General features: G+C 46.9%; 1 protein-coding gene and 1 non-coding gene across 2 annotated transcripts; one reads left to right on the forward strand and one right to left on the reverse strand.

Annotated features, from left to right (window-relative positions):
* The first annotated feature begins 13,658 nt into the window (after positions 1–13,658).
* On the forward strand, positions 13,659–26,121 carry EIF4A3 (eukaryotic translation initiation factor 4A3). Its single transcript, XM_060080705.1, has 12 exons — positions 13,659–13,883; positions 15,927–15,999; positions 16,634–16,700; positions 17,346–17,408; positions 18,235–18,367; positions 18,566–18,646; positions 20,529–20,670; positions 21,133–21,271; positions 22,247–22,362; positions 25,379–25,486; positions 25,587–25,714; positions 25,896–26,121. Exons 1-12 carry the CDS (start codon positions 13,715–13,717, stop codon positions 25,910–25,912), a joined length of 1,236 nt encoding a protein of 411 aa, XP_059936688.1. The 5' UTR covers positions 13,659–13,714; the 3' UTR covers positions 25,913–26,121.
* On the reverse strand, positions 24,112–24,184 carry TRNAE-CUC (transfer RNA glutamic acid (anticodon CUC)). Its single transcript has one exon. It is a non-coding gene; the product is annotated as a tRNA-Glu (tRNA).
* Positions 26,122–27,803: the final 1,682 nt, after the last annotated feature.

Below are 27,803 nucleotides of genomic sequence, written 5' to 3' on the forward strand. Positions count from 1 at the left end.
CAGCCCTGGGAAACTAATACAGAGGGGCAAAGGGGATTTGGAAACTTGCCCAAGTCCTGGAGTGCCCAGCCACGTCCAAGCTGTCAACCACACACTTGAATGGAAAGTTCTCAAGCTCCTGGGATCTCTACCCAGTAGATGTTTACATCACTGGGGTGCGGCCCTCCAAATCAGGATGACCTTCCACCTTGTATCAGGACCAGCTATACAATCCACAGAGCCCGGTACAAAGTGGAAATATGGGCCCCTTGTTTAAAAAGTATCCAGAATTTCTAGTCAGTGACAGCAGAGCATTAAACCAAGTGTGGGGCCCTGGGCACAGGTTACACCTATGAAGCTGGCACTGCTTTGCATGATCAAGTGGTCTCCAGGCCCCCACTACGTAATTTATGCCTAAATCCCTGTCTTGACCAAGTGATTCTTTTGTGATGATCATCGCCCTTCTGTGAGGTTCTCTTTAAATACCCCTGGGGGAATGAACATTCACTCCTGGCACCTAGGTGTGAGGGGGCTTGTCAAGAGGTGGAGGGCCAAATGGGACCCACTTTCTCCATGGCTGCCAGGCTGGTGGCTTGGGGGCCAGGACAGGATTCTAACTGTTCAACCTTCATAGCAGAGGATTTTAACTGGTCAACCACCCAAGGACCCAGGACAGAGGATCAACCCCAGGAGCAGCCCTACCAAGCCCCGTCTGGCCCTGCCTGGTGAAGGCCATGGTCTTTGCTTTCTCAGGCCCTGCCTGTCCTTCTGGGACAGTGGTGGGGCAGCAATAAGATCTCAGGTACCCAGCCCCAGTGCATGGCCAAGGAGGCCAGGCCTGCTGGCCCCTGCTGGCCCAGCGCCCCCAGCCAAGATCCATCCCCTGCCCAGGAGGCCCTGAGTGGAGCTGAGTGCTTTTGCCCCGAGGCAGCTTTGCATTCCCTCCTGGCCTCCTCTGTTCCATCCCTACACTTGCTCATGCCAGCAACCTGTTCCCCTCAGCTGATCCCATGACCCCCAGGAATGCGTTGCCACGTGTACCGAGGCATCTAGGGGGTCCCCTTGCGCCTTCTCAGATGACAATCTCGTGAGAGCAGCCACTTCTGCCACATCCAGCTCAAAGGTTCTGGGTCAGATTCTACACATAGAACCAGTCCAAATGGGAAAGGGGCTGAATGAAGAAGACTCACAGAGTCTCTCTTCCCCAGTGCCTCGCAAAATGAGCCAAAACATAAAAAAAAAAAAAAAAAAAGAAGAAGAAGTGGCAGCAGCCACAAAATAGGAACAATGGAAAGATAAACAAGTTTTTCCCCCAAACTTTGAGAAATGTCATAATATCAGACGAGCCCCGCAATGGGTGCAGTGGTGTCAAGGGGCTCGGGGCCGCCAGTGACAAAACCAGGTCTCAACGGAGGCATGTCGATTTTATATAAAGCCTCTGCCTTGTCGTGGTTATCATAATCTCTTAAGCTTAGTTAGGAGATTTTTAGGGAAGTAATGGTTCTTGGAGTTGAGAAACACTTATACTGCATTCAACTGTTTCATCATAATTTAATTTTAAATGTAAGTAAAGCTAAAATTTTACTTTGAAAACATGTGGATCTCATTTTTGTTGAATGATGTTAGTGTATCTATCTCTCTAGCAGTCCCTCAATCCATATATTTATCCACCCATCCGTCTAATCTGTCCATCTGTCTATTGTTCAGTATGTGTGTATGTGTTTGTGTGTGCACTCGAATGTGTGGGAGAGAGACAGATAGAGAGAGAAACACAGAGAGATAGAAACAGAGAAACAGAGAAAGAGAGCAGGTAGATTCTGGAATGCTGTTCCCTGATGCTAATACTCATTATTTGTGGTGCTGGAATTTTAGGAAATCTGTTGCTTTCTTTTTTTCTATTAATTAAACTTTTTAGAATGAGCAAGCATGGGTTCAATAACAACCATAAACTCATTGTTTCAGAAAACAATCAAATTAACTCAGTTGATCAAATGGAGAGGGAAGTCATCATAGATAAGGTGCCCATCAGTCTTAGAGCGCCTGGGATACTTCCTGTCCAAGCATGATTATTCACCGTGCCCCCCTTTCTCTCTCACAGGTGACATGGTTTGGGTGCCCAACTATCAGAGACCAGTAGAGGCATCCCCTCTCTTGCTTTTCCCTCAGTCCTGTGAGGAAGAGCCAACCCTCATGTGTGCCGGGCACAGAGATGGTGGGAGCGGACCAGGTTGACAGGTGCTGGCTGAAGAGGGGAAATTCTGGAAAAGGCAGGGGCGTGGGGGAAGAAGACTTGATTGGCTCAGTCCTGCATCAGTGGAGAAGGGAATTGCTTCTGACTCCCAGGACGGGATTTCTTAACCTTCCACTTAATAAAGGAGAGGGGAGCACATTTATAAAACCCTGTGTTCCCCACAAATCTCTCATAAAATATCCCCCTTAATATGCATCAAGCCTGAGCCTGAAGATTCAAAAACAGATGGGAAATAAATACACTGGCCCTGAACGGTGGACCTAAATGCCTTCCTTTGACTTAGGTCAATGGCCCTGGATTAGTTGGCTCCAAGGAGACAGTGACCCAAAAACTTGGGCTCACAGAATATTAACTTTTATTTTTAGCTTACACCCTGGCATGCTGTCTGGTATTATATGATATAGCTGCCAAGGGTCTGGGTCAGGGAGCACATCTCCAGCCTGCAGCTCAAATTCTGGGAGCTCCAGATGCCCAGGTCTCCATGCATGCCCTGACAACCAGGACTGGCTGGAAAGCCTTCCCTGGGCTGGGTCACAGGGGGTGACAGCCTGCCCTGGGAGCGCCTTCTAGTCTGACTGCCACCCCTGCCCCCGCCTACCATAGCATCACAGGACTCCCAAGGAACACCTGACTGTTCACAGACTCCCACTTCCATCAAAGTGAACTCAGGAAATCAGGGCCAGCTGAAGCGACGAGCTGCCTTACCAGGACAGCTGAAGACAGGTCTCTCTAGGACTCTCTAAACCTCAACCAACTACCCCTGGCTCCTGGGACCTGTCAGCCACACCGGGGTTTGAGTATAAGTGGGCGTAGCTGAGTAGAAGCCATGCTAGTCCCTGCTTCATGCAGTGAAGCAGCTCAAGACAGGTCCCCAAATGGGAATTTAAAATGTGGGAGTTTCTTTGCAACTCAGCCCCAATGTAAATAAGGGTTAGTCCTAACAGTAAAGAAAATTTAGTCCAGAGATCCCTAAGGATATTTTGAACTCTATAAAATGCTCTTTTCACCCTACAGCAATTCTAGAGGGAGGCTTAGATTATAAGAGCCCTGAGCCTCTAAGACGTGGGTCCTCCTATCTGACCCTTTCCCATGTCAACATTCTTCTCAAAGCCCAAGGCGGAGACCTTCCCTTGCCTGTGATGTAGGGAAGAAGGATAAATGAACACACACACACACACACACACACACACACACACACACACACACACGGAGGCATGCACAGTACTCCAGAATAGGGAGAATGAGTTAGAGGAAGCTTAAGGGAATTGATGACCCACAAATATGGTGAGTGAGGCAGAAGTTCACCAAGCACAAAAGGGGTGCTCCCTTGAACCCCTCAGCTAAAATCCGGCACCAAAGTGCCGTTGTAAATGTCCAGCTATGCCCTTACCACAGATAGGAGGCAGCTGGTCTTACTCACTTTATACCTGAACTTAGAAACCTTCCTTCCTTTTCTTTTGTCCTGGGCAACGATGCAGAGATAAGAGTACTAAACAGAGCATTCCTTTCACCCAGCATGGCCCATACTGTCTTAAGGTGGTACTTAGCAGCCAGAGAATGTTCAAGTAATTTAACCAAGCAAAATGGGACAAGATGCTTTCTCCTCTCGTACCCAAACCAGGCACCACCTCCACGCCTTATAAGGAGGAAGCCAGCCCCTCTCATTCCCCTGTAGACAGCTCTTGGACCCCATTCTTGGCCTATCCACCCTCCCTGGGTATGATGACCTGCTCTCCTGGGGACAGACTCCGTTTACTTGCCTTCCTTGTCCTTGAGAAGCGATGGTTGACCAGCCACAGTCTTGGCTGAGCAGCCACAGACAAGCAGGTTTGACAGGCACTTCTGTCTGGGTCCTGCCCACAGGAGCTGCGCCTCACTTGAGCCTCCACGCATCAGTGAAACGCCAACACATTTTCCCACAGCAGGGAGGACGGCTGTGAAGGGTTTGTTTTGCCTTTGTGAAAACTGCAGGAACCTTCCGAGAACTGCCCGTGTATGTGGTCAACCCACAGAAGACAGTGATTGAGAAGATGATGGAAAATCTTGGAGTGGATAGAATCTTCTCTTCTATGTGAACAGTCAGCCCATAGATCCTTCAGAAAAGTCCTAGGAAGTTTAGGATAAATTCTGGACCTCTTCTTTGGTTCTCATGAGCAATTCTGGGAAGTATCTAAATAGTTCCAATAGATCCATCTAAAATCAACATTTGATAATTACTATTTAGATTTAAATGAAAGTCTTGGTTCTTCTATGTTAAGATATATCTAGAATGTGATCACTCCCGCCCTTTGCACTGCTGGGATCTGATCAGCACCTACGCAGACCTCTGCAATGACCTCCTAGCTGCTTTCTCCATGCCCCCCGAGGCAGGTTCTCAACACAGTAGACAGGACCTCCCTGCTAAAGGATGAGTCAGGTCATGTCATTTCCTTTGCTCTACAAATCCTCGAGGACTAACCATGCCCCACACGTGAGACTCTGATTTCCTGGTACTTCCTGACCCCATTTGCATTTACCCACTCCACATATGGGGCCTCCTTGCTAGTCTTTGACTGCGCCAGGCAGATGCTAGTCCCAGCGCCTTTGTACTCGCCTCTGCCTGCAATGCTCTTTCCTTCACCTCCTTCAGGACTCCACTCAAGGGCCACCTTCCTAGAGAGGCCTTTCCAGCCATTCTATTTAAAATCATAGGACTGGGCTTCCCTGGTGGCGCAGTGGTTAAGAATCTGCCTGCCAATGCAGGGGGCACGGGTTCGAGCCCTGGTCCGGGAAGATCCCACATGCCGCGGAGCAACTAAGTCTGTGCGCCACAACTACTGAGCCTGTGCTCTAGAGCCTGTGAGCCACAACTGCTGAAGCCCGCGCGCCTAGAGAGGGTGCTCCGCAACAAAAGAAGCCACCGCAATGAAAAGCCCTCGCACTGCAACGAAGAGTAGCCCCCACTCACTGCAACTAGAGAAAACCCATGCACAGCAATGAAGACCCAACGCAGCCAAAATAAAATAAATAAATAAATAAATAAATAAATAAAAGGTCTCATTTTTAAAAATAAATAAATAAAATAAAATCGTAGACTTCCCACATGGCTCCTCATCCCCCTTTCCCTATTTCATTTTTCTCTATTGGACACACTGCTCCCTGACGTATTATATATTCTAATTATTTATCTGTCTCTTGCCTGCCTCCCCATGACAACCCTGAAACTTCCAGAGGACAAGAATTCTTGCCTTTCTTGTTTTCTGCTGTGTCCCCACCCTGAGAAGAGTGATGCTCCATGCATACTAGTTGGGTGAATCAATAAGCATTGGTTGGGTGCCTGGTTCCCACTGATGCATATACTACTCAAGAAAGAAGGGACAATCATTGTTCCATGGCCTATATGAGTAGGAAGGACCTTAAGGATTATTCTCCTGACAAAGGCAGGTTCCCAAGGTCACACAGCTAATTGATGGAGGAGCAGCAACCAGAACCCAAGTCTCTTCCTCCTGGTGAGTGAGAGGGTTGGGGCTGCGGTCGCTCGGGGCAGAGTAGGTAAGAACACAGGTCTGAACTCAAATAAGAAAACAAGTTCTTGGACCAGAGCCCCAGCCCTGTTGCACATCAGCTACCCTCTGGGGCAGGTTATTTAAACCCCTAAGCCTCAGCTTTCTTACTTCTCCAGTGGGGCTAATAGTGGCACCTGCTTCATGGTGGGAAAGCTCTTCTCTCTGTGCCTGGTGCATAGAAAGTTCTAGATAGTTTTAAAAAACTCAAAATGCTGTCCTTCCAGGTAAAGGAGGGGGCCAGAGCCTCACTAAGACTCTGTTAAGAACAGAAATTCTGAGCGTTATAGGACCAGAGTTGAGAAAGCCCCAGCCCCCCAAGGTCCATGAGCTTTCTGAGGGCAAAAACCGTTTCTTAGTCACCACTGGGTCTTCAGGAGCACCCCGACTGACAGTTATTCTGTATGACACGGGACTATAGCTGTGTACACAATTCTAGGGTCAATCAAGCAGCATTTTGGTAACCTGGGCTCAGTGGGAAGAGTATGTCCTGGAGAAACTCCCAAGCCCCAGGGGGCACCAGGATAGCACCACCTGGTCAGCACGGCCCCTGGCAGCAATCAATAAAGGATCAAGGAGTGAGCGATAGACGGTCATTGTGAATGCCCTGGGCACTCTGTGGAGGGCCTCTGGGTGCTACCTTATCCATAAAATGTAGGGAGTTGGTGGGGGGTTCTGGGTTTGCCTTGGGATCAAGATGCTAACACCACTTGCAAATGCAGGTGCTACAGGAAAGCCCTGTAGGAATAAAGTTCAGACTCGCAGCAGAGAGCACCCGGGGACAGGGTTCCAGGCTGAGGTGTGGCTCTCTGGCCTCTGCATGGGAGCACGGACCCCCACCCACCCACCCTGGCCTGCACCAAAGCGGGGAGTGGGCCAGGGGAAGTCGGGAAGCAGCAATATCCACAGGAACAGGTGAGAACGGTCATTCCCTACTGCTTTTCACATATGAACATGCAACTGACTACCTGACAACTCCCCTTGGATACCTAGGCATCTCAAATTTAACCCAGGGAAATCAGATCCTTTTTTTCCTTTTTTTTTAAGAGACAGGGTCTTGCAAATTTGCTCAGGCTGGAGTGCAATGGTTATTCACAGGCGCAGTCCCACTACTCATCAGCATGGGAGTTTTGACCTGCTCCGTTTCTGACCTGGGCCAGTTCACCACTCCTTAGACAACCTGGTGGTCCCCCGCTCCCGGGAGGTCACCATATTGATGCTGAACTTAGTGCGGACACTTGATCAGCATAGCGTGCTACAGCCCAGAAATCCTGGGCTCAAGCACAGATCTATTATAAAAAAACGTTTGTTAATTGAGGTGAAATTCACATAACATAAAATTAACCATTTTAAAGTGAACAATTCAGTGGCATTTAGTACATTCACAATGCTGTGCAACCATCTCCTCTATCTAGTTCCAAAATATTTTTGTCACTCCAAAAAGAAAACCTGTGCCCATCAAGCAGCCCCTCCCCCCATTCCCTGGTAACCACTAAGCTGCTTTCTGTCTCTATGGACTTGCCTATTTTGGACATTTCACATCAATGGAATCATACATATGTGACCTTGGAGGTCTGGTTTCTTTCGTGTAGGATAATGGCTGAACAATGTCCCATTGTGTGGGTGGTCCACGTTGTGTTTGTCCATTCATCTGTCGGTGGACACTGGGTTGTTCCTACCTTTTGGCTGTTGTGAGACCTGTGGCTATGAACACATGGGCACATGCGTTTGCTGGATCTGTTGATTTTGCCCTCAAACCAGCACAACACTGCTGCCCATGGCTTCCCCCATCTCATGATGGTACCACCCAGATGCTCACACCTGAAACCCAGGAGTCAATTTTCATCCTTTAAACCCTAACAGCCCCCTCTATCCCATGTGTCAGCCCTGTCCAGAATGTCTCCTGAGCCCTCCTCTCACCATCTCCACTGCATCAGCTCCAGAAGCCACCACCACCTCTCCAATGGGGCTCCCAGCTCCTCTCTGGCCCCTTCACACCAACCTTTCAACCTCTTGCTGCAGCCAGGTCATCTTTCTACACTTGATCTTAGCCAAAAGGGTGAAAAGTGATAAGCCAGGTCATCTTCCCAAACTGTTTATCAGAATGAATCCTCTCCCCACAAAGAAAGACAACCCTGAAGTGGCTCCTATGGCAACCATGATGCATTTAAACTCTATTTCACAGTCTATAATACCTTTTATGATCTGGCCCTGTTCACCCCTTCTCCCACTCCCCCTCTGGCCGACATTCTCGATGCTGCAACCATGCTGGCTTTCTGTCCCTTGATTGTGTCAATCCCCAGTCCACCTGGGGGTCTCCACACTCCCTGTGCCTTCTTCCTGGAACCTGGGGTGTTACCGCAGCCACCTCTTCTCACAATTCACGTGAAAATTTCCTCCAGTCACCTGGTAAATCTGCAACCCATTAAGTCTGCCACTTTGCCTCATTTGATCTGAATCACAGAAATTACAAAGCCTACAGTTATTTTATTGCCCTCCTCTGGAACACAAGCTCCACGAGGACAGCACTGTCTGTCCTGTTTGCCACCCAATACAGCCCCTGGAACAGTGCCTGCACCAGGAAGATGCTCCAGGCACATCTGTGGCCAAAATGTCAGATGCCAGCAGTGTGGAGTCCCGGATCCAGCTGGGTGGGATCTGGTGATGTTTATTTAGTAAGGTGTCCTGCCTGGCTGGGTGGGTTAGAGGTGGCTATGCCTACAAAGGAACAGTGTTTGTCATTCAATACCAGGTGATAGGTGAGGTTTCTGGCAGGAAGTCGCTCTTTGGGGACAGCCCCTAGGATCCAGGACATCAACTCCTGTGGTGATGATTCATGGAAACCCAGCCCAGCCCAGCCCAGCAGCACTACACCCAAACTTCTACCCATCCCAGACAAGACGAGCTGACTTGATTGTGTACACCCTGAGTCCAATAAGGGTTCAGGGAAGAGGCAGGGCAGCTCCTCAGGTACCACCCGCTGAGCTGTTCCTGTCTTGCCCACCACTCCAGCGTGAGCTGGGAGAGTTCCTGTGCTCCTCCTCCCCTCTTGCGTTGGACACCCAGGCACACCACGCTGTACTAGGGCAGTGCTGGGGAACAAAACAGACATGGGCCTGCCCTCCTCGAGATTAGTCTAATCAGGAGAGATAACCTCCCTCCCACAGATTTGGAAAGCATGGGAAGTGAGGTGCAGGAGACAGAGGGCTGTGCCCAGACGTAACAGGCAGGTCCACCTGGGTGACCCAGAGCCCTGGGACAAAGGATGCAGGCATGGTAAGCCATATAAACACACTTTTTCGGGGACTCAGAGTGGGGCAGCTTCTACCCGTTGCTGCGCTGGAAGTTACTTTTATCTTAACAGGCTGGGCGTTAGTTTTCCCAGCAGTAAAAATGATTAAGACAAGATATATGCCTGCACTCCTTAATTGAAATTGCAATGGAGGTTTCTGATAAAAATTGAAACATTAATCTGGACATTTAAGCAGTGGAATTATGTATTGACAACTCGTGGGCTGTCAATTCTTGCTTTGTAAGTACAGTTGACTTTTTTTTTTCTGATCAGAAGTTTCTAGGAGATAGCTTTTTTTCCCACATCTTTATTGGAGTATAAATGCTTTACAGTGTTTTGTTAGTTTCTGCTGTACAACAAAGTGTATCAGCCATATGTATATATATCCCCATATCCCCTCCCTCTTGAGCCTCCCTCCCTCCCTCCCTATCTCATCCCTCTAGATAGTCACACAGCATCGAGTTGATCTCCTTGTGCTATGCAGCAGCTTCCCGCTAGCCATCCATTTTACATTTGGTCGTGTAGATATATCAGTGCTATTCTCTCACTTCATCCCAGCTTCCCTTTCCCCCACCACCGTGCCCTCAAGTCCATTCTCTACGTCTGCATCTTTATTCCTGCCCTAAAAAGGAATGAAATTGAGTTATTTGTGGTGAGGTGGATAGACCTAGAATCTGTCATACAGAGTGAAGTAAGCCAGAAAGAGAAAAACAAATACTAATGTATATATATGGAATTTTAAAAAGTGGTACTGATGAACCTAGTCACAGTCAACACTTGAACAACAGGAGTTTGAACTGTGCGGGTAACATCTACAGTGTTTTATATCATATAAGACAATATTGATATAGGTACTGAGAGACAGATGATTCATCTTGTAAACATGTAACTGAAAGCAGGGCCCGGCAGCTTGCCGCTCAATGGCCAATAAAGAGGCAAGGTTGGTGGAAAGTTTGCTTTATTTTGGATGCTGCAAATGGCGGGTGGGGGGAGGCAGACACCTGTCCAAAGGCCAACTCCCCCCACCTGACAATCAGGGGACAAGAGCTTTTATAGGCAGAGGGAGGGGGCTACATGTAGAAGCAGCACAGTCAGCTCTGACAATCATCTTGAAATTGGTCATTGGTGGTCTGACCAGCATCTTCTTGATAGTTTTAAGTACAGTTAATCTTCAGTTCCATGGTCGGTTTGTTCCCACTTCCTTGAGGCCATGTCTCAGGATTGTGGCAGCTACAGTCTGGTCATCATGTAGTTAACTTCTTCCACCTGGTGGGGGCTTCAGCATCTATAAGACAGCTCACGGGACACGGCTCAGAATATTATCTACAGCCCTTGAGGAGGAACTAAAGGTCCTTGACTTTGCTTAATGACTAAACTATCATTATTTAGTCTTGGACAATTTTCCTTTGTTTCTGCATTTTCCCACTTCTCTGATTTAACTTATTCTTTGGCTAAAGTTTTACCACAGACAAAAGGCAGGTGGAGGACAGAGGGGAAGGACCATAGTGTCCTGCTCTGTTTCAAACAGACAATGTGAACTTGGGGTATCGATTATTACAGTACAGTACTGTAAATGTATTTTCTCTTCCTTATGATTTTCTTAACAGACATTTTCTTTTCTCTAGCTTACTTTATTGTAAGAATACAGTGTATAATACATATAAATACAACATGTGTTAATCGACTGTAGGTTATGGGTAAGGCTTCCGGTCAACAGTAGGCTATTAGTAGTTAAGTTTTGGGGGAGTCAAAGGTTATACCTGGATTTTCAAATATGCAGGGAGTTGGCATCCCAACCCCCATGTTGCTCAAGGGTCAACTGTGGAGGCTTAGGTTCAGCATAACATAGCTACGCAGAACAAGTATTTCAACAAATAGGGAGAAGAGCCAGGCATGTTCCAACACACGACTGCCTAGGTTATTCTCACCTGCCGTTGATAAAGCAAAGCGCGTTTCAGGGAATTCCCTGGTGGTCCAGTGGTTAGGACTCAGCGCGTCCACTCACTGCGGGGGGTGGGGGGGCCCTGGCTTCGATACCTGGTCGGGGAACTAAGATCCTGCATGCTGCCTGGTGAGGCCACAAAAAAGGAAAAAAAAAAAAAAAAAAAGCAAAGTGCATTTCGGATCTCGGATCTTAGTGACACTGAGACCTTTGGTGAGCATTGTACAGCCCTTGTGAAAATTGGCACCATGTTTGAGAAAAAAAGAGAAAAACCTCTTCTCCTGAGAGGAGTTCTTATCCTGGTTGCAATTACCCAGAGCCCTCTTTCCTGCGTAATAAAAACATGGCTCTCTATGACCTATTGTGCCCACTGCCAGCTCCTAGTTCCTGGAAGAGTGCAGGTACACTCCTTATCATCCCAAAGAGGCCTCCTGGTGGACCTGCCCCTTCTGTCGTTATCTTGGGGGAGGGGTCAGCCCCTTTGATTAGAGGAACCTCAAGGAGGACTAAGGCCAAGTTGGCTTGGTTGCCAGTTCCACTTGAGACCTTTGCTCCCTGACATAGCATGCCCACGCCCACCCCTGACTCTTGTCATCTTCATGGACTCTGGTCTAAAAAGTTATTGGCGCCAAACAAAAGGAAGAGGGCTTTAAGATGTGTATTCAGACATTGAGCAAAAGGGACATTGCCAGGAAAATGGCATAAAATATAAATGTGTGAAGGCAAGAGACAAGTCCAGGGGGATCATGAATAAGATCAAAAATCTCTCGATAAGTACAAAAGAGGCAATCATCCTCTTCAAACTTAGTAGAAGAGTGCAATAATTTCATCCCCTCCCCATTGATATCAGATTCATAAAGTCAGCGATCTTCAGTTTACTCTTTCCCCATACCCTTGGCAAGGTTATTTCACATGCTGTTAAGTACCTAGAGCAGCACCATCCAATAGGAATACCACATATAATTAAAATGTTTCTAGTAGCCATATTTTAAAAAGTAAAAAGAAATGGGTGAAATTAATTTAAACGACATATTTTAACTCAGTGTATCTAAAATATGGACATTTCAACACATGATCAGTACAAAAATTATTAATGAGGTCTTTCACATTCTTTTCTTATACTAAGTCTGAAACCTGTGTGCGTTTTACAACACAGCCCTAGGGCACAGCTTGCAAAACGGAGTGTGGGCAACTTCAGAGAGGGTACTGGATAACTCTTTGTGGAGTGAGAGGACATAAGAACTTATATTTGCATTTTATTTAAAGTCTAAGAAAGAAATTCAAATTTATAAATATTTGACTGATACTGGCATCCTTTTCAGGCATGTTTCTCAGGTCAATTATCTTGTAAGGTCTGGGCATATTCCAAAGTCAGGGCAAGAGCTTCAGGGCAAGTAAGACCGCCCCATTTCCTTGTTTGCTGTCAACATACTGCAAACCTCTGCATTCTAAGTGTGCCTGGTTTAGTGGATAAAATGATTATCCCTAAAAGTTTTCACTAAATTAACCTTCACAACAGGAGAGCGTTCAAGCAGTCCTGGAAAGAGGCTGTTAAGAGATTAAAGATGTGCCCAGTGATGCGAGGCAAGCAAACAATGAGAAAGGACAGAGCTTGCACTTGGGCAAGTGTAAGTTTCACAAAGTTAAAAACGCTATTTTCACACAACACAGATGAACGCTCGTCAGGCGGTGACGGTGGTTGAGGAGCCGGATTTTTAGAGGCACTTAAAGAAGTTTAGGGTAACATGGCATAACTGGAAATATTCTACAGGGCAACCGAAAGCCATAACCTCCAGGGTCATCTTTTCTGCAGGGCGGGATTTATCAGCACCTCCGCCAGACACGCGGAATCCAGGGCCTTAATGAACAGACAGACGCACAGTCCAGCAAGGCGCGGCCCAAGGTCACGCGGCCAGTCCTGGGGGTCCTGGTGCCGGGGGCCGTCGCAGGACCCTTACTCTCCCAACACACTCGACCCCGGGTAGGGGCTTTTCCATTAGGGGGTTAAAAACCGGCCTGGGGGTGTCAAAGTGAGAGCTGACAAGCAAGCAGTTAAAGATTCCAGACTTTCCAAAAGCAGACGATGTGCAGTGAGGATTTCCATTGGGCGGCAGTGGTAACGAGTAATAATGCGTTTACCGGCGTCCCCGGCCGGCGACAACGTCGGGACATGCGTACACATGAAGGAATGGGTACCGGTGGGGACCCGCGCCCAGTGGGTGGCGGGTCCCCACCGAAGCAGGGCGGGTCCCCACCGAAGCATGTTCCCACTCGAAGCAGGGCCGCCTGGAGACCCCGCCCTGAGCAGGGGCGCCCTGGCGCGGTCCGCGTCCCGCGCGGAGGATCCGGTAACTGGAAAGGACTACATCAGCCAGAAATCCAGGCCGGGAGTACCACACCCAGTACGAGCCGCTGCGCCCTGCCGCCTCCGCACCTTTTGTAGGGGTGGGCGGAGCTCGGTTCGGCGAGATCCCGCGGCAGCCCCTCCCGCGCAAGAGCCGCAGCACCGCCCCGTTCCCAGCATTAGGTGCCCTTTCCCCTTTCACGTGACCAGGAGCTCCCCGCCCCTTCTGAGGCTTGGCCCCGACGCACGCTCGTACGCACGCACGCAAGCGCGCGCTATGACGTCAGTTCCGGCAGCGGCGGCGCGGGGCCGTGCTTCCGCTTTCTTCTGAGGCGAGAGCTTGGCTCTCAGCCTGCTCGGAATCATGGCGGGTACGGCCACAATGGCGACCTCGGGCTCGGCGCGGAAGCGGCTGCTCAAAGAGGAAGACATGACCAAAGTGGAATTCGAGACCAGTGAGGAGGTGGACGTGACCCCCACGTTCGACACCATGGGCCTGCGGGAGGACCTGCTGCGCGGCATCTACGCTTACGGTCGGTGAGCTTGGGCCGCGGGCTGGGGTGCCCGCGGGGAGGGGGGCGGCCCGGCCGGGGGTGGTTCCCGAGACTGGGAGTGCGGCCGCCCCGGGGCTGGGGGTCAGGGTTGAGGCCGAGCCCGGGGGCCCTGACGGGCGACCCCTGCACCCAGCACGTGTTCCCACCCCTGTTTGTGTCGGCCGGTTCGGGTGTTGTTCTCCCGGCGGGGCGCCGTGCTGGATCCCGCGAGAGCTGCAGGGTCCCGCGAGGGCTGCAGGGTCTTCCTTGCAGCCCGGAGTCACTCATTCAGCGGATGATTGTCTTGCACCTGCCAGGTGCTAGGAACGTGCGCGGCTCTAGGCACTGGCGGCTTAGTAGTGAACGAGGCAGGCCTTACGGAGCTTGTTATGTTTGGGAGGATTATATAGTCAGTGGTAATGGCTACGAAGAAAATAAAGCGGGATAACGGAATCAAGCGTGATTGGTGGGAGGAGAGAGTTAAGATAGTAGAGCACATAGGTAAGGGGGCTCCCAGGAGGGGCTGGCATTTGAGCTGAGATCTGGGCTAAGGAACCCGTTATGAGAAGATTATGGTAGAACTGGGCAGCTGGTGCCAGGGCCCTGCAGCCGGGAGCCTTATGCATTCCAGGAACAAAAAGAATCTCCCTGTCCTGGGAGCCTAGGGGCGAGTTTGGGGGGGGGGGGGCGCAGATCTTGGAAAGCATGGTGCGAGGTGATAGAGTTTGAATTTTATTTCTAAGTGCAGTGGGAGGCCATTGGAGGGTTTCAGGCAGGGAAATGATGGGATCAGATTTACAGTCACAGAGGTGGTCCTGGGTGTCTGGATATGGGGGGAGGTGAGGCAGGAGAGGAAGCAGGGAGATGTTAGGAGGCTTTTGCTCCAGTCCAGGGGAGTGATGATGGTATTGTGGTGGAGATGGAGTACTAACAGGCTTTGCTGATGGGTAGAATGTGAGCAGGAGATGAAAGTCCTGGATGTTTGAGTAACTGGGCAGGTGATGATGCCCTCTCCTCCGGCGGGGAGCACTCGAGGGAGGTCTTCTTGAATGAGGAGAGCTTGAGGGACCTGTAAACCATCCAGTAGGAGATGTCAAGGAGGCAGTTGGGAAGAGGTCGGGTTGGGGATGTAGATGGGCGTGATCAGCATCTGTGCTTAATGCCTGGGACTGGGACCCACATCTTTTTTATTCAGCAGTTCATGATGTCATGATAGTCTAACACAGAGAAGGTACGGAGGGAATGGGAGGTGAAGAACCACTGCAGCTGGCCCTCGTAGTGTGGCCGACAGCCCTGCCTGCCTCTTGACAGCCGGGACGTCCCTGCCCTAAAATACTGTGTTTAGTTTCCTATCTACTTGCTGGGTCATCCTGAGGGGTTTAAATCATCTATTATATTTGCTTTTGTGTTAGATGGGAAATTGTACTACATTTTAAAAGACTACCAAAAATTAATTAAAGTACATTATTTGTACGTAAAGTTTTGTTTGTTTACTTGGACAGTAGAGGGGTGGTGTTGTAGTTCATGTAGCTGCATCAAGGCAGGAGGAGTAGATGAAATGGGGTTGTAGGTGATAACAAACAACCTGCAGACTTACTGCTGGTGGGGAGTGGTGACTACAGCACTGATGGGTTTATATTCCTTTTTTTAACTTAAAAAGTAATAAAAAAAAAACCCCATTAGTGCAGGTTATTGTAATATAGTCAAACAACACACAAGTAATTGAAGTAAAATGTGAGCCTCCCTCACCCCATTCTCCAGGAGTAACCACCATTTTTTTAACCTAACTGGGGTGTCTGTATTTTGCAACAGTGTTCCTTAGAGATTGTGTCTGTATAAATAAGATGTATGTTAGTATAAAAATCCACTTCAGCCTACTTCATTCAGCAGCTGTTTCTTGAGAGCTTAGTATGTTGGACATTGGGTTAGGAGGGGGTGGCGGATTTTAAAAAGATAACATCCTCTGCACAAGGAGCTCCAGTGTATGGTTGCAAGTATGCTGTCCTAGTGGTTAGAGCTCATTTTTTCTGTTTTAATTTACAGGTTTTGAAAAACCATCAGCAATCCAGCAACGAGCTATTAAGCAGATAATTAAAGGGAGAGATGTCATTGCACAGTAAGTCTGCTCATGCAGAGGGGGAGTCAGGTGCTGGTTAGCACAGCAGCGTGTAGGTCAGTGCTTCTTCATTCAGATGCCGTTACCAGCTCTTGCCTTGACTTCAGCTATGGGCTGTTTGTTTTTAGTTTTGCATCCTCCACTCTAGAAAGCTTTCTTTTTTTTTTTTTTTTTTTTAGCCAACTTTACTTAACCTATTATTTGGCATATGGAATTGTATATAATACTCTTTTAATAGTATTATTCCCTATTTGCCTAATTTTTAAAGACTCATTTACAAAAAAAAAAAAAAGTCTGAAACCGTAGAAAAGAATTATATAAAGGGGAATCTTTTTTTTTGCCACCTCTAACACTCATTCTATAGATTCTGCAGCTCTATCACCCCCTGATGCAAAGGCCACGTTTACTGTCCTTATCACCTGTGATTTAAAAGTTGTGACGTTATGCCTGAGTCCCACCACCTTGCAGTTAAGATATTGGTCAGGGGGTGTGGGGGAATCAACTTGGAAGAAGCTGCCCAGTGCTTCTTCAGCTCATCTCCTCAGAGCACTGCTGGAGCAGGGGTTACATGAATGGGAGCAGTGGCATGTAGCCCATCACTCTAAATCCCATTTATCTGTGTTTTCTTTACTAGATCTCAGTCTGGTACAGGCAAAACAGCCACCTTCAGTATTTCTGTCCTCCAGTGTTTGGATATTCAGGTAATCTTAAACTTCTCTTTAATCCTAGGAAATACTTCCTTTACCTTCTGTAACTACAGTGTTCAAGAAGTACAGTTCTTAAATATCTCTAGTTATACTGATTAAACACATTTTTAAAGAGAATCTTAAGTGCACACTAATATCTGAGCTAATATCCTGTCATAAATTCTTTATTTAAACTGAGAGTCTTTTTTAAAATTTTTATTGAAATTTAGTTGATTTACAGTGCTGTGTTAGTTTCAGGTGTATAGCAAAGTGATTCAGATATATCTAGTTCCCTGTGCTATACAGTAGGTCCTTTTTGGTTATCTTTTTTTTTACATAGTAGTGTGTATATTTTAATCGCAAACTCCTAATTTATCCCTCCCTCCACCCTTTCCCCTTTGGTAACCATAAGTTTGTTCTCTATGTCTGTAAACTGGGAGATTTTTTTAACTAGTGGAAATTCTTGTCTGTAAACAAGAATTCTGACCGGTATACCCATTATCACTGGATATGCAATTTAAGTAACATTCAGGTTCGCTTACCTGAAATCAGATGTGTGGTTAACTTGAGATAATATTCAAAATAGATCTGAGTCTGAATTAGTGCAGTCTACCGTGAAGATACTGAGATTCTCTATTTTCCGACAAATTATTTTACCAGGTTCGTGAAACCCAAGCTTTGATCTTGGCTCCAACGAGAGAGTTAGCTGTACAGATCCAGAAGGTAAGACAGTTAAAGATGGCACTGTCGTATTTGCAAGTACAGTTGACCCTAAACAGCATGGGTTAGAACTGCATGGATCTATTTATATGCAGGTTTTAAAAAATGAATATGTACTTCAACACTACATGATGCGAAGTTGGTTGGATCCAAGGTTAGGGAGGGCTGATTGTAAATTCTGTGTGGATATCTGACTAAGCTGAGGTTGAGGGGTGTCTGCAGTCGGTAGGTAGGCCGGCATACCTAACCTCCCTCCCTAACCCCCACGCTGTTCAAGCCAACTGTTGACTTAATCTAATGCGGTTTTTCTGTTCTGTCAGATTTTTTCCCCCTGATTCCTAACATTTTGTGATAAATCACATATTATATGAGTTACTGGTTTGTATGAAGTCATTGTTAGTGTAGCTTGTGGGATTCCAATAGTTTTTTGCAATCTTAGAATTGTAATTCTCTTCCAAAAAAATTAAAAATAATTGTAATTATTTTGTTTTTATAGTATAAACATTTTGGAAGTGTATCTATTAAGATGTTAATAGCATCTGTGGGTGGATAGGATTATGAATTTTATATATTTTCTTATTTTTCTGTAAATACATACTGCTTTTGTAATGAGAAAACAGTAAAACTGACTTCATTCTGGCGCAGAAAAGAGTGGAAGGAGGAGACTTGGGCTCTCTGTAGTTTTATGATAGAAATAATGGCATAAACAATACCCAGTGGTCATCTTAAACTAGAATAGAAACAATCTTCATTTTGGGGGAACTCGGATGTTTCAGACTCATAGCAGTCTTGGGGCAGACCTTGAACATGAATCTGTGTTTTAATTCAGGGCCTGCTTGCTTTGGGTGACTACATGAACGTCCAGTGCCATGCCTGCATTGGGGGCACCAACGTGGGGGAGGACATCAGGAAACTGGATTATGGACAGCATGTTGTCGCTGGCACACCTGGGCGTGTCTTTGGTAATTGCTTTTGTCTATAAAAAGTGCTTAAACAATAGAGGACAATTTTCAATTTGATATGCTACATAGTGGATTTTTGCATTTGAGTAACTTGTAAGAAGTAGAGGGAAGGTCCCTGAAATGCTGTGGAAACTGGTTGAAATGGCTGGCTCTTTACTACAGCCTGAGGTCTGCTTATTTCGAAATCTGATTTTATAGATATGATTCGTCGCAGAAGTTTGAGGACACGTGCTATCAAGATGTTGGTTTTGGATGAGGCTGATGAAATGTTGAATAAAGGTATGAGTAACAAAAGAATTCATTTTCTATTGATGTAAAATTCTTAAATTTTCACCGTGTAAAATTGAAATGTGGAGCTAATGAACTCAGTATAAGTAGTATGTTCTTTGTGGAAAACAGTTATGCCCTGGGTGCACTTAGGAATATAAAACTCTGATTTTTTTATGGTAGTGGTTTGTAAGACTGATGACAACCAGAACAGCAGCATTTCAGCCAAACTGATGGGGTACTGCTCGTTGTGTGGTGGGTGAGCACAGATGGCTGAGGCGTGGAGCTGGGATTTGGTGCAGAGACGCCTGGTGGTGGGGAAGGGGTGGAACAGATAGCTGAATAAATCTTGTTACATGGCAGTAGGGTATTTTGTGGTTTGGATGTTCCATAATTTATTTCACTAGTTGTTTTTGATTGGTTGTCCAGGTTGTTTTTACTCTTGTATCGGTTATTTTTCAAGATAAATTTCTAGAATTGGGGTGTATTTCATGTATTTCTCCCAAAACGTATGAGGACAAATATGTGAGGACCCGTAAGTCATAGCAGTTGTGCTCTTAGCACAGCAACTGGGAAATGCATAATGACAGCTGTTACCTTGGTTCAGTAACAGCTGCGGGCAGTACCTCACAGTGTCTTCACGCCTCCCCTCCCTGCACACCCCCCTCCAGTCTTACTTCCATACCAGGGGGTCGGATGGGTCGTCCCCTTAGACATTGGGGTCGCCTGGTGTGAAGGGAATATTTTGCTTCTCAGGAGTCACCAGTAACTCATGGGGTTCTTCCCAAGCGTTTTCCTGTTCCCTGGTTCTTGAGCAGTTCTCTCAGGAGCCTAGAGGCTGATGCCACCCCTTGGAGCAGCCCTCCACCCCACCTCTGTCTTGGGCCCCTTACCTGGAGGCTCTGCTCTTCAGCTAAGTTAAAGGTACAGTTACTACAAAGTGAGGTCTCCAGAACCAGTGGCATCTATGTCAGCTGGGAATGTGTCGGAAATGTAGCTTCTGGCCCCCTGATCTGTACAGTCAGAACCTCGCGGCTTCCTGTCCCCTTCTCACACGTCAGCCTCCTAACGCGTCCTGCAGAGGTGGTGGTGTGGTGACCCGAGGGCCAGGTCCTGCTTGCCAGCAGGTTTTATTCAGCCTATACCATATGAAATAATGTAAACTAGTTGCATTATTTAATTGGGAGGTTTTTAAATTAAGGTGTAATTGACATGTAACATTTTCAGGTGTACAACATGGGTCAGTATCTGTGGGAGATTTTTTTTTAAGTGGAGATTTTTTTGGTGAAAATCTAGATCTCGGGCTTCCCTGGTGGCGCAGTGGTTGAGAGTTCGCCTGCCAGTGCAGGGGACACGGGTTCGTGCCCTGGTCTGGGAAGATCCCACATGCCGCAGAGCGGCTGGGCCCGTGAGCCATGGCCGCTGAGCCTGCGCATCTGGAGCCTGTGCTCCGCAACGGGAGAGGCCACAACAGTGAGAGGCCCACGTACCGCAAAAAAAAAAACAACAACAAAAAATCTAGATCTCTGGATTTATTTAAAATGTGGCAGATCTGGCCACAGTGGATGCATACCCTCACAGGGCAGCAGCAGCTGGAACTGAGATGTGAAACTACCTGCAGGGGTCTGAGGTTGTGGGCTCAGGGCTCAGGTTTCTGTTGCTTTTACTTGTTGGCATCCAGGACTCTTGGGTGGGGTCTGATCCCTAGAGCACACCAGGGAGAGGAGAGGGGATGCGAGAATTTGGTCCAGCTCTGGAAGAAGATTCCGTGTGAAATGTTGCACCTTTACAGTCACAGTGCTGCGTCCAGTCAAATGTGAACAGTTGATGTGCAACTTCTGTTTCAAAGTGTGCAGCCTTAAAAATTCCCCGTGTGTCTCATTCCTCATCCCAGGTTTCAAAGAACAGATCTACGATGTGTACAGGTACTTGCCCCCGGCCACTCAGGTGGTGCTCATCAGTGCCACGCTGCCCCATGAGATCCTGGAGATGACCAACAAGTTCATGACCGACCCTATCCGCATTTTGGTGAAACGGTGAGGATGCCCTACTTCTCAGGTGGGACTAAAACATAGCATAGTTGTATTTGGGTTTTAAAACATGAAAGTTCTTTTTAATTTTCTCATTTGAAAAGCCAGCTTTTATATAGTCTCCTTTGATCCAGGAATTCCAAATTTAAAAATTTGCTGATAGTATTTACTTATCGATGGAATTATTTACCATTGGCAGTAAAATGTGTATACTATTGAACAGCCGAACATTTTGTTTAGAACCATATACAGGGTGTGGTTAAAGGTTCATACTGATCCCGGGCTTGGGCCCGTGCGGTGGAAGTGGCGACTCCTAGGAGGATGTGGCTGGGGGGAGGGGCAGGGGTTTAATGCCCAGGCTCCTGGGTCGCTGGGGGTTGGGCCTGTGCCTGGAACAGCCCCTGGTCTGCGCACGTCCTCAAGTTTTGGTTGGAAGGATGAGTTGACAGGATTGTGTTTGTCCTCCAGTGATGAACTGACTCTAGAAGGCATCAAGCAGTTTTTTGTGGCTGTGGAGAGAGAAGAGTGGAAGTTCGACACGCTGTGTGACCTCTATGACACGCTGACCATCACTCAGGCTGTTATCTTCTGTAACACCAAGAGGAAGGTGTGTGGCTATCCTGGCTCTTTAATGTCCTGTGGCGAAAACCAAAGATCGGTTTTCATAGAACTTAGGTCAGGTATTTTCTGTTGAGGACCAGAATTATGTGCTTTAGGCTCTGGGTATGTGGTCTCTTCGGGCAGCCACTGGGCTCTGCCCTTTAGCTCAGTGTCACCCTGGACGATGAGCGGACAAGCAGGTGTATCCAGGGAACGTGTGCCAGGTGTTGATCTGGTCCCTTGACTGAAGGCTCCGGGTCATTGGTTCAGGTGGGGCCCGGACACACGTTCTTTGAGCTCCCAGGTGATGCTGATGTGCCGGCAGAGCTGAGAACCCTGGCGGCTCTCCTTGGAATAGGAAGAAGATTTGGACCACATTCCAAAAAAGATTCGAACTTAAATTTCAGATGAGAACAGTGACATATTGTCTTTTAAGAGAATTTTTGCCCCAATATTTGCTGGGCAAAATTAAGTTTTCTACACAGCCAGTGAGGATTAGCCTAAGTTTTGTTTTTATATATATATATATATATATATATATTTTTTGTGGCTGTGCTGGGTCTTTGCTGTTGCGCATGGACTTTCTCTGGTTGTGGCGAGCCGGGGCTACTCTTCGTTGTGGTGCGCAGGCTTCTCATTGTGGTGGCTTCTCTTGTTGCGGAGCAAGGGCTCTAAGCACACGGACTTTGGTAGTTGCAGCACACAGGCTCAGGAGTTGTGGCTTGCAGGCTCAGGAGTTGTGGCGCACGGGCTTAGTTGCTCCGTGACACGTGGGATCTTCCCAGACCAGGGCTCAAACCTGTGTCCCCTGCATTGGCAGGCGGGTTCTTAACCACTGCGCCACTAGGGAAGTCCCTAGCCTGAGTTTTAAGAGCACTTGTTTATGAATATTCGAATTGGTTCTGCAGGTAACTGACATGAAATCCTGTATACAGTCTCTGGTTTGTGAGCTTATGGCAGCATCTGTTGATTCCATCTGTAGGTTGACTGGCTGACGGAGAAGATGAGGGAAGCCAACTTCACCGTGTCATCCATGCACGGGGACATGCCCCAGAAGGAGCGTGAGTCCATCATGAAGGAGTTCCGGTCTGGCGCCAGGTGGGTTGGCTGAGCTCTCTGCTGTGGTCCTGGTGCTGGTGCTGTGGGCCAGCATTTACAGGGTGTTACCCGAGTTTTCCCCCCAACAGCTGAGCTCGGGCAGGTCACCAACTTGCTGGTGAGCAGGGCGGCCACTGCTGGTGTGAGATGAGGCTGAGATGAGAACTAGCCTTAACTACGTAGGTCGGTTGCCTTATTTAGAAGTGTATTTTTCTGTTTCCAAATAAATGGAGATTTTCTGTTTATCTTTTTGTATTGGTTTTAGCTTAATCCCACTGTGGCCAGAGAACCCGCTTTGTGTGATTTCATCCCCTCAGTGTGTATTCAGACTTGCTTTGTGGCCCAGCACGGGGTCATCTTACAAATGTTCTCTGTGCTTGGACAAGATGGGTGCTGCATGGTGTTGGATTTCAGTTGCTAGCTGTATTTCTCAAAACTGCATCCTTACCCTTTTTCCCTTAAGTCTTGTTTCATCAGTGTTTAGAGTGCTGGTTTTCCTCTTGGGGGTTCTGTCCGTTCTTCGTTATGGGTCCAGAGACCTGAGTGTACAAGTTCAGAATTACTAGATTTCTGGAGGATTTAGCTTTTGCTGTGGAAGCGTCTGCCCTTCTCTACTAGGGCTTTTGTCCTGAATCCTGCTCTGTCTGACCAGCAGCACCAGCTCTGAACGCTTGGTGTCTCCTTAGTGTACCACCTTTCTTCCTTCACCTCTGGTTTGTAGACTTAAGCTTTAGATGGATTTCATGTAACCAGCATATAGTTGGGTTTTATTTTTCCTTTTCTTTTAATCTAATGATAATTGCTCTTTTTTAAAAATTTATTTTATTTATTTTTGGCTGCATTGGGTCTCCATTGCTGTGTGGGGGCTTTCTCTAGTTGCAGTGAGCGGGGGCTACTCTTTGTTGCGGCGCGCGGGCTTCTCATTGTGGTGTCTTCTCTTGTTGTGGAGTATGGGCTCTAGGCCTGTGGGCTTCAGTAGTTGTGGCACGTGGGCTCAGTAGTTGTGGCTCATGGGCTCTAGAGCGCAGGCTCAGTAGTTGTGGTGCACGGGCTTAGTTGTTCTGCCTGCTGTGGGATCTTCCTGGACCAGAGCTCGAACTTGTGTCCCCTGCATTGGCAGGCGGATTCTTAACCACTACGCCACAAGGGAAGCCCATAATTGTCTTCTAACTGGAACATTTAGTCTAGTTTCGTTTAATGTAAATACTGATGATTTGGTTTTAAATTGACCATCTTATATCTTACTTGTCATTTCTCTTCTGTGGTTCTTTCTTCTTTCTTTAGTTTGGATTTTTTGTTGTTGTTATTCCTTTTCCCCACTTTTTATTTTGGAAAATGTTTATTTATGTTATTTAGTGGTCACCCTGAAGAGTCATCAGCAGCTGTGGTCGCTTGGTACTTTTACCATCTCCCCTGAGAGCACAGAGAACTTGAAACGCTGACTTCAGTGACCCCCGCCCCAGACTTCTGTCACTGTTGTCATGTGTTTTAATTTACATATATTTCAACCTCAACAAGAAATTTTTGCTTTATATAATGAAACTTACATAATTCATATAATGAATGCTGCATATTGACCATACTTGTTACTCTTCTGTCTTTCCTTTATCTCTGAGCTTCCATCAGGGATGCATTTCTTTCTTTTTTAATATATACATATATATACATATTTGTTTATTTATTTTGGCTGCACCAGGTCTTAGTTGCGGCACGTGGGACCTTTAGTTGCGGCATGCATGCAGGATCTAGTTCCCTGACCAGGGATCAAACTTGGGCCCTCTGCATTGAGAGTGCAGAGTCTTACCCACTAGACCATCAGGGAAGTCCCAGGGCTGCATTTCCTTGTGCTTGAAGAATGTCTTTCTGTATTTAGTTTGGGTCTGCTGGTAACAAAATATGTGTTTTAGTTTCTTTGGAAATGTCTGCTTCATCTTGAAACACCTCCTTCTGATGTGTTGAAGGAGGCAATCCAGGCGGGATCAGTCCCAGAAGTCCTGTGGACACCAAACTCTGCAGACATTCTCATCCCTTACATGAAGTGGCCTAGTGCAGGCGGCCCTCTGTATTTGGTGTTTCTTGGTTGTGTCGGTCCTGTGGGGATGTCACCTGCTGCTGCTCATGTAAAACAGTGTCTTCTCTGCAGGCTGCTTCTTAGGTCTGTTTTGTTTGTGTTTTGTTTCTGTGGTTTCATGCTGATGGGTCCATGTGTGATTCAGTCTTACTCCTTCCGTTTGGCACTTCTGTGACTCTTGGCTTTACCCCTCTGTTGGTGCTCTGGCCCCATTCTTTCCTCTTCCTTCCTCTAGGGCTCCAGTTATATGTGATTATCTGGCAGGATTATTTTCTCCTGTTCTGCTGTCCCTTCAGACTTTGAATGCTTCTAGACCAGCGATGTCCAATAGAAATATAATTCAAGTAAACATATATCATTTAACCCAATATATCATATCACTTCAACATGTAATCAACATTAAAAATATTAATGAGGTTTTTTGCAATTTTTTTGTACTAAGTATTCAAATCCAGTGTGAATTTTACACCATAAGACAATCTAATTTCAGACCAGCCACTCCGGTGCTTGGTGGGCTGGTGGCCTCAGCATTGTGTAGTGTGGGTCTGTGGTGTGTCAGATTCTGTCCTGTGTGAAGGACAGAGAGGTGTGAGTTGCATTTCTAATTTGAAGATACTGTAAACACTGCACCAAAATCAGTGAGGCTGCTGTACTTGAGTTTTTGCTAGACAAAAGTAAAATGTCCTTCCCAATTATTGGTATGGGACTGGCTCTAAACAAATTAAATGTAGTAATGTAAAAGATAGCCAATTTTTTTTTTTTTTAATCAGCACACATGACCTAAGTAATGAAATATACCAAACGCACCTTCTGAACGGGGCTTTCTGGTGCTGTCCCTTGTGCTTCAGCCTGCAGAGGGGCCAGTGTGAGGGGCCCTGATGTGTTCGTAGCCGGTCTGACCCTTTTATGCTAAGGTGATTGTCTCAAATGCCTTTCTTTGTGCAGCCGAGTGCTCATTTCTACAGACGTCTGGGCCCGGGGGCTGGATGTGCCCCAGGTGTCCCTCATCATTAATTACGACCTGCCCAACAACAGAGAGCTGTACATACACAGGTAGGCAGCACAAGCTTTTCTTTGGTTTCACTCTTGTTAATGGATTTACTGAAACCTTTTTTGCTATGTTTACTGAAGTGATTTTGCTTTATTGTTGAAGAATTGGGCGATCAGGTCGATATGGCCGAAAGGGCGTGGCCATTAATTTTGTGAAGAATGATGACATCCGAATCCTCAGAGACATTGAGCAGTACTATTCCACTCAGATTGATGAGATGCCCATGAACGGTAAGACAATAAATCCGTATTTGTGATTGTTTTAGAGAGAGCTTCCTGGTTCCTGGTTTGGGGCACTTGAGGTTTTTCCCTCTTTTTTTTCTTTTGTTTTTGAGAAGTCTTTTGTGAGCCTTTAGTTAAATTTACAAATTTTCACTTTGTATTATTCCTTCTTGTTTATCTTCTCTTTCAGTTGCTGATCTGATTTGAACAATCTGCTTGCTGGAGCCTGTTCACCTATTTTGTATCAATTTGGAAATATTTAGGGGCAGTTTCTCTTTAATGGGGTTTATGTGAATTCTCTTCTCAAAGCCCCCCCAGGACAAACTTTGGAGATTCTGCCACCTTTTCTTACCCACATGTAAATAATGCATTGCTTTAAGTCTTTTTCATTAAACATTTAAAACTTTTCCCATAAACTCTAATTTGTATTTCTAATTTTTGTTTGCCCCCAGCTTTTCTAGTAACCTGCTGCCTGTATGATCTTGGGCAGTCATTTCACTCTTTTTTGATCTTTAGGATGGTGAAATGGAAGTGGTAAGCTGCCTGGCCTCTCCACACTTAACCAGATTGGTACCCAATCCCATTTCTTTTGGATGGCAGGTGGGGGAGTTGAGACCATAAATACTTTTCTCTGGGTTGGCCTTGGTCTGTGTGCCCAGATGCAGAGGGGCAGGATGGCACCCTGGGCAGATAACCGGGAGGAAGGATTCACCAGCCAGGCTTCCTCTGGACTAGTGAGCCCACTGGTCACAGCTGAGGAGGGGTTGTGCACAGGGCACCATCGGTGATTCAGGGAGGGGCAAGCAGGAAACAAGCCAGAAGGTAAGACACCTGAGAAACTTAACCTAATTGAGATGCTGTCAAGTAAGGTAACAAAGAAATGCAAACATCCACGGAAATGTGTATCCTTGGGGGTGATTCAGAAGTGTTATGTTTTCATAACCGTTAACCCTGATGTTGGTGAAGGTGTGGGGGGTGTGATGGTGGCGTCAGTAGGTGCAGACTTTTTGGAAAGCAGCCTGGCTCTTGGGCAGTAGGAGCAATTAGAATACTTCCCTCTGAGGGCGTCCTTCTGCGTAGGCAGTGGTCTGGAGTGCAGACTGCACAGGTGAGCTCACCAGTGACCTCCAGCACCAGGAAAGGAGTGCGTGTCACTGGGGGCTTGGGGAGGGAAGCAATGGGACGTTGGCACTGACGCACGTGGGTGGAGGTTCTTGGGGCCACTAGCATCACAGGTCAGGTGGGTTCCATTGTAACCCGTGGTGGCTACGTGTTGAAACACGGGGCTGGTGTGTCAGGTTAGACAGAAACGTTCACAGCAGTATTCATAATAGCCGAGAAGTGGAAATAACCCAAGTGCCCATTGACTGAAAGATACGGTAAGTACACGAATATTATTTGGCAATAGGAAAGAATGAAGTGCTGACACATTGCAATATGGATGAACCTTGAAAATAGGCTAACTGGAAGAAGCCAGTCACAAAAGGCCACAGTGTTTCCGTTTCTGTGAAATGTCCCAAATGGGTAAATCCATAGGACAAAGCAGATTAGTGGTTTTCTGGGGGCTGAGAGGTGGAAATAGGGAGTGACTGCTAAAGGGTACAGGGCTTCTTTGCGGGTGATGAAAATGTTGTGGGACTAGACAGAGGTAAGGGTTGCACAATTCTGTGAATGTACTAAAAAGTACTGAATTGTACATTTTAAAGTGGTAAAATTGAGTGATATGTGAACTATACCTCAAAAATCAGGTGGGGAATCTTACTTCCTCCTCTAAAATTATACTTAAAGACAAAAAGGGCATGAGCAAGGGGGGAAAATATTTGCAAAGCATATACTTGACAAAGGACTTAAACTAGAAAATATCAAGAACTTTATGTGTAGGTAGAATGGTGGTCCCCCCAAAATGCCCACCTCTTAATCCCTGGAACCTGTGAATATGCTACATTAAATGGCAAGGACTTTGCAGGTGTAATTAAAGATTGAGATGAAATTATCCTGGATTATCCAGGTGGACCCTATCTAATCACATGAGCCCTTTAAAGTCAAGAATGCTCTGGGCTACCATGGGTCAGAGTGTGGTATAAATGGAAGAGGCAGG

The sequence above is a fragment of the Mesoplodon densirostris genome, chromosome 18, assembly GCF_025265405.1.
Source record: "Mesoplodon densirostris isolate mMesDen1 chromosome 18, mMesDen1 primary haplotype, whole genome shotgun sequence".
In the NCBI taxonomy this organism is placed as follows: domain Eukaryota; kingdom Metazoa; phylum Chordata; class Mammalia; order Artiodactyla; family Ziphiidae; genus Mesoplodon; species Mesoplodon densirostris.

Coding starts and splice junctions, on each gene's coding strand:
- EIF4A3 (XM_060080705.1), top strand. CDS start 13,715: ATGGCGGGTACGGCCACAATGGCGACCTCGGGCTCGGCGCGGAAGCGG. Junction 20,671..21,132: donor ATCCGCATTTTGGTGAAACG/GTGAGGATGCCC, acceptor TTTGTCCTCCAG/TGATGAACTGACTCTAGAAG. Junction 21,272..22,246: donor TCTGTAACACCAAGAGGAAG/GTGTGTGGCTAT, acceptor TTCCATCTGTAG/GTTGACTGGCTGACGGAGAA.